Source organism: Crocodylus porosus, unplaced genomic scaffold (genome assembly GCF_001723895.1).
Source record: "Crocodylus porosus isolate Cpor-Errol unplaced genomic scaffold, CroPor_comp1, whole genome shotgun sequence".
Lineage (NCBI taxonomy): Eukaryota > Metazoa > Chordata > Crocodylia > Crocodylidae > Crocodylus > Crocodylus porosus.
In genome coordinates, this window is record NW_017728951.1 from 13,504,451 (window position 1) to 13,510,672 (window position 6,222).

The 6,222-nt window shown below is 41.6% G+C and overlaps 1 protein-coding gene across 1 annotated transcript in view; it reads left to right on the forward strand.

Annotated features, from left to right (window-relative positions):
- EIF3A (eukaryotic translation initiation factor 3 subunit A) overlaps nucleotides 1-5,005 on the forward strand; it is a 38,061-nt gene extending 33,056 nt beyond the window's left edge. Inside the window, exons 21-25 of the mRNA XM_019555731.1 lie at nucleotides 1-330; nucleotides 1,863-2,031; nucleotides 2,409-2,569; nucleotides 3,579-3,707; nucleotides 3,813-5,005. The exon at nucleotides 1-330 is cut by the window's left edge and continues 5 nt beyond it. Of these exons, the coding sequence (XP_019411276.1) occupies nucleotides 1-330; nucleotides 1,863-2,031; nucleotides 2,409-2,569; nucleotides 3,579-3,707; nucleotides 3,813-3,928 (905 nt within the window). The 3' untranslated portion in view covers nucleotides 3,929-5,005. The remainder of the gene's footprint in view (nucleotides 331-1,862; nucleotides 2,032-2,408; nucleotides 2,570-3,578; nucleotides 3,708-3,812) is intronic.
- Nucleotides 5,006-6,222: the final 1,217 nt, after the last annotated feature.

The following is a 6,222-nucleotide window of genomic DNA, read 5'->3' on the forward strand; positions in this document are numbered from 1 at the left end:
TGGATGAGGACAGGGGCCCCAGGCGCGGCCTGGATGAGGACAGGGGCCCCAGGCGTGGCCTGGATGAGGACAGGGGCAGTTGGAGGGCTGCAGACGAGGACCGGGGTCCCAGGCGTGGGCTGGACGAGGACCGGGGTCCCAGGCGTGGGCTGGACGAGGACAGAATATTGAGACGAGATGAAGACAGAGGGCCCTGGCGTAGTTCAGATGAGGACCGACTCTCAAGACGTGATGACGACAGGGGTCCGTGGCGTGGAGGGGATGATGACAGAGGTCCCAGACGTGGCGATGACTCAAGACCCGGACCTTGGAGACCATTTGGTAAACCAGGTAGGAATAATTTGGTAACTAAATGATAGACTTCTTTGTAATGAAACCTGCTCCCAAAGCTAGATTTATTAACTATAATAAGATGCTGTATACTAAGCATTTGATCCTGGAGACAGGGTGTAGGTCTACATTGGTCTAAGTGACTGTCAGTTTGATCAATTTGAATTCTTTTCTCTTTTAAATTAAACTTTCTTTTTGCTGATTTTTTTTTTTAAATCCACATGTAAAAAATATTAATGTGTATTCATTTGTTGTGAGAACTGCACATAAGATGATTGATGTAGGCCCAATTTTTTATTTATATTTGAAGGCATCCAAGTACAATGTCTAAGTGAGGACAGCTAACATGTTTTTGCCGTTTAAGCAGATTTTTGGTCCTATTTCTACCAGTCATGCTGCAGTGCCCTCCATTAGTCTTGTTGAAGCTGGTACAGAGGGGAAAGGTATTTTGGGCCAGGAGGGAGCCTGACTAGTTCACTGAAATAGAAATTGTCTTGGAAGTAAAGGGGCCCTAGCTTCTGCCCCTCAGCCCTGCCTCCCACTTCATCTGATATCTATTAAACACCAAATGTAGAAACTTAATTTTAGGCAGAGCCAGAACTCCCTCTCCCAGGCCCTGGAGTTAGGGCACTTTGCTGGGAAGTGGGAGATATAGGCTCTAACCCCTTCCTGGCATGGGGATCCTAGAACCTTGGTCTCCCTGGGCAAGTGTCTGAGCCATTAGATTATTGGCTAAAATATGGGAGGATCCTTTTCCCCCTCCCTCTTCGCATTTTGGTTCTCAATCCATATAAGTGGGGGAAAATGCCTTCTGCACACGTACACTTATACATGCAAATAGCATTTAGTAGATGTTAATTGAAATAATTCAAATTTAACAACAGTAAGAGCGAGTCCAAAGAACCGCGATTCCTAATAACGTTCATTTAGTCTAAAATCTTCTTCCTTGTAGGTTGCCACTGAGGACTTTAGTTAAGGCTATGCTAACTAAATTCTTTTGCTTGTTTTTGCACATGCATCAGTAAGCTCTTGGAGAAGTTTTGGATGTGTGATTTGAGTAGAAAATACAGATTATGTTCAACCCTTTTTTTGATCTACAATAGAGAATATGGATCTTTTCCTTTTAGGCATGTAATCAGGATTACAAACAAAAGGTCTTTACCTTTTTTGTCCCTGTGTGGTTTCTTCTTGAATTCTGCACATATGTCCTTGTTCACCTTGAATGAGTTATGCAGGGGCAAAGGCTTGAGAGGAAAGCTACTCTTTCTTTAAGGTGGTGGTTTTCAATGTCTTGTCTGTGGACCCTAGGGGGTCTGCCAACTAGGAGGTCCATGAAAGATGACCATGATCAATCATGAATACCCACACTTAAAATTCACAGGGGTCTGTACCTCCATTCAAAATTTCCAAAAGGGACCACACCTCTAATTGACATTTTTTTAGGGGTCTGCAAATGAAAAAAGGTTGAAAACCACTACTTCAAGGCAAATGAACAGTTTTCTTGACTCTCTGACTCCTTTTGTTATGTCTAGGTGGGTGGAGAGAACGAGAAAAGGCTCGTGAAGACAGTTGGGGACCCCCAAGAGACTCCAGACCCTCAGCAGACCGAGAATGGGATAGAGATAAAGATCGCGATGAAAATGAAAGGGACCGTGATTTTGACAGAGATCGTGACTTTGATGATCGTTTCCGACGCCCTAGGTTTGATTTTCTGTTTTTTTATGAAGATCTGAGTATTGTTAAAACCACCAGCATTTTTAAAATGTGGTCGTTTGTAGATTTCTTAAAGGAGAACAGTTTGGCTTTTATTAAATCATATTATGAAGGAAATCTCAGTTGTAGGAAGCAATTATAGAATGTTTGCTGTATGTAAACGTTGGAAGCCTTTATTACCAAAAGAGTTGATCTTGTATTGTAATGGAGAGGTCTTTAAGTCCTCCGATAAGTGCCTTATGTGTCTGGGATGCTGTTGCACTGAAAATGTTTGTCTTCCAACTGTCATTGTCCATTGCAGCAGAAGCCAGGATGTAAAGAGTTAAACTTTTTCTTTTTTTTTTTTTTTTTTTAAATTGCAAAAGGGATGAAGCTGGTTGGAGGCGAGGACCAGCTGAGGAAACTTCCAGCTGGCGAGATTCACCTCGCCGAGATGAGTGGGACAGAGGTGGCCGTGATCTTAGAGATCGGCGTATTGATGACAGGGACAGAAGAGGACCTCCACTTAGAGCAGACCGTGAAGAACGTAAGAGTGTTTTCCTTTATCAGTTTAAATCTTGACAATAAGAGTGCTCATTTACATTAAGGCTTCTGTATGCTGCTTCAACCATGTGCTGTAGTGACTGCAGTATATTTTATTCCAACTTTAACATTTCTTTATAATGTTAGAGTGACGTAAAGGTACTATGGCATAAAGGAGTCTATAGCAGTACCAGAAAATCTATTCCACGTACTAGAGTAGTTGGTCAATATTCTGACAGGTTTCAAGCATGCACTTACACACAAGTGGATTTAGTTGGGAGCTTGAATGTATTGTGATCTGATCCTACCTGATAGAATGATTCAGAAGGAGCAGCATAACATTTCTGAGTGTGTGAGAGGAAGAGGATCTGTTGTTTCATTTTTATTTTTTTTAATATATAGATGCTTTCAAATACCAAACTGAGGTTGTATTTAATTTTGTCCTTTCTGCTGGAATAAGTAATGTTTAACACAACAGCATGTTTTGCAGCACTGTTCTGAGCAAGGTGAAATATTACAACTTAGTGCCAGTTCTGCTACTTTTGGTATTGCCTGAAAGTTGATAAATAGCTGGTAGTATTTTGAACCAGTATATCCTTAAAATCTTCTATGTTGCCTTTAAAATTTTCATTTTTTTCAGTTTTAAGGATTTGTCTTGTTATGAAACTTACCTCTTTCCAGACAGATATTGGAAGCTGTTTTCTTATATTCTGGTGGTATTGGCTGCCTGAATTTTTGTTTTAATTCTGTGCTTGTTTCATGTACATTATCAGTGAATTTATGGCAGTGTTGATTCAAGAGATTGGGTTCTATTCTAAGCAACTGAAAAGTGGTGAGCTCACCATTGGTTGGTTTCCATTACAGTGATATAAATTCAGACCTAGTTTATGACCTGGGACTGAAAGCACTTAGAAAACTGTGCAAGAGGGGAAGGTGGACATCACTGAATGAAATTATCAGTGCTAGGCTTGATGAGTGACTTGATTTTAATGCATGTCCTTGCATATTTTTAGCCAACTCATGGCGGCGTGGTGATGACAGGAGAGAAGAGCGTGGCGAAGAACGTGAAGCTGTGCGGCGACCTGCTCCTGCTTCTGCTTTGTCGCCTGCTCCTACTCCATCTCATGCTCCTGCCTCTGCCCGTGCTGTTTCTCCTTCTCCTGCCTCTGCCCTTGCCCCCGACTCTGCTCCTGCCCCTGCCCTTGCCCCTACCCCTGCCCCCATCCCTGCCCCTGTTTCCAAGGAAGGAGAAAAAGATGGAGAGAAAGAGAAGGCTGCCTGGAAAACAGAAAAAGAGAAAGAATCCCTTCGTCGCATTAAAAATGAGACAGACGAAGATGGATGGACCACTGTACGGCGTTAAGTCAAAAAAAAATGCAGTTTAAACAGGCATTTTAGCATTGATTTGATGAAATCCACAGATTATATTTGTGCTTATAAACATTCTGAATTGGAGTTCTTTAACCAATATTTTGAGGTAACCTGAAAGCATGAGCCTGTATTACTTACTCGTATTTAGATTGATCATGCACAAAACTCACAGCAGAAGGATGGGAATTGGATGCCAGGTTCTGAAATTTCAAATGTTGCTGATTTCACAGGTTGTTACTAAATAAAAATGTGAACCCTGTGGTTAACTTGGGTAATACCTATATCTCAGACCAAAAAAACCCAGGCCTTTTAATTTTTAAATGAATATTTTTTCTTTATTGGAAATGAGGTATGATTTTCACAGGACATGCATTTGAAAACAAATCTCTGTTCACATCATGGTGGCATTATTGAAAAGGCAGAGCTGGATCCATTTCCATAATTGGCCAAATTGGTAAAAACCTGTCCCCCTATTTAGGTATTTTTGAAGGCAGGAAGTTTTTGTGAGAGGTATTTTATCATTATCTAAATTCAGTAAGTTGTTTAAATTTGAATGAATTACAGTAAACATTATGACCATTAGCTACACTGGGTTATTTTCTGTAGATTTTACTTGAATACGTATGCCTCTAAAGCCATTTTGCAGTCTTTGTTCTAATAATGAATACTGCTGCAGTGTAAAACAACAAAACATAAGGCTTTTGGAATTCAAGCATTTTGGTAAACATACAGCTATATATTTTCTGTTTCCAATAGCATAACTGCTTTCCATACTGGATAATTCATGCCTTTCAAGCATTTATAAATATTGTCATATTTAAAATGTGTGGTTTTTGGAGGAATTTTTCAGATTCTCCAGTCCCATCCCTCCCCCCTCCCCCCAATTCTTTGTCTTCAGGGTAAATGCTTTTCCTCTCAACAAGTGCTTTGTGGTAATGGCTGCAGTTGACTTCAATTTTGGGGTGCAGTAACAATGTTATTGATTAAGTAGCTGGGATTTTTGAAGCCAGCACAGAACTTACTGCTGTGTGTTTCTTCTTCAATGATAAATAAACAACTTATGGAATTAGCTCTTGCAGTGCTTTGTCTTTAGTTAAACTTTTGCTATGTATTCAAGAAGCTCAGCTGCTTAACTGGCTTCTGCTTCCCTCATGCATATTATTTTCTGTCACTGTTGAAGAATGTAGCTTGCCATTCAAATGGTTTTTTTGACTGAAAGAGTGATTTAGTTGAGGCAGAAGTGAACTTGCATTGTACATTGCTGCTTTTGTCCTTTCCCAAGCATGTCCAATAGGGCTGTGTGAAATGGCACCGTTCCATTTTGACTTGTGTTTCAACAGAATAGCGTTTCGTTTTGAATTTCGTTTCAATTCGAAACGGCTGTTCCGTTTCATTTCTTTGAAACAGTTTTGCTGTTTCAGCGTTTCGCCCATAGGCTGTAATGGGGATGGTTGAAACAGCCTATAACTTTGTCATTTCTGGCCTGATTTGGATGAACCTTTCAGGAATGGTAGCCCCTTCTAAGGGCATGAAGCTTGCCACGTTTAAAGGAGATAGGTGCAGGGGTTTCAGGGACACTGCGCCTCAGAGTCTTGAAAGCAAAAAACTCGTGTGTATGTGTTAAGCCACAGCGGGGTCAAAACTGCAGGTGTGCTAGCCCCTGCTGAGGCCACAAAGCCTGCCAAGTTTCAAGGAGATAGGTGCAGGGGTTTGGGAGAAACTGCACCTCAAGCTGTGGACAAGCAAAACTCATGACATGGGTGACACTGTGTGTGTTAAGGTGCAGCAGGGTGAAAGCTACAGGCCTACTAGCCCCTGCTGAGGCCACAAAGCTTACCAGCTGTTCAGGAGATAGGTGCAGGGGCTTCTGCGTCCCTGCACCTCTTGCTGCTGACAGGCAAAACTCATGACGTGGGTAGGTGACATCCTTTGACTCACTTAAGCATCCTCACATGAATTTCTTTTGAGGGAGGGGCACAAGGATTTCTTCGGATGATATTTTTTATTGGACCAGGCTAGCTAAAAGGGTAAGCGTGCACTGCCTGTGGGAGATAAGACAATGAGTGTCTAGGAGGCAAATCCCCAATGCTGAAATGATGAAAGCATAAAGTCTTTTTGAAGGTTTAGCTTTCCCTTCTTTCTAAACACCCTTCCCTCTAGGGGAAGCCCTTAGGTTTGGCTTGACTTGGCCTTAAGATGCCAAAGCTGTGACACCTGACATTTTAGACCTGCTGGGGTTTGCAAGCGAGGGACGTTTGTAAGCTGTTTATCTGAAATGCTTTCATC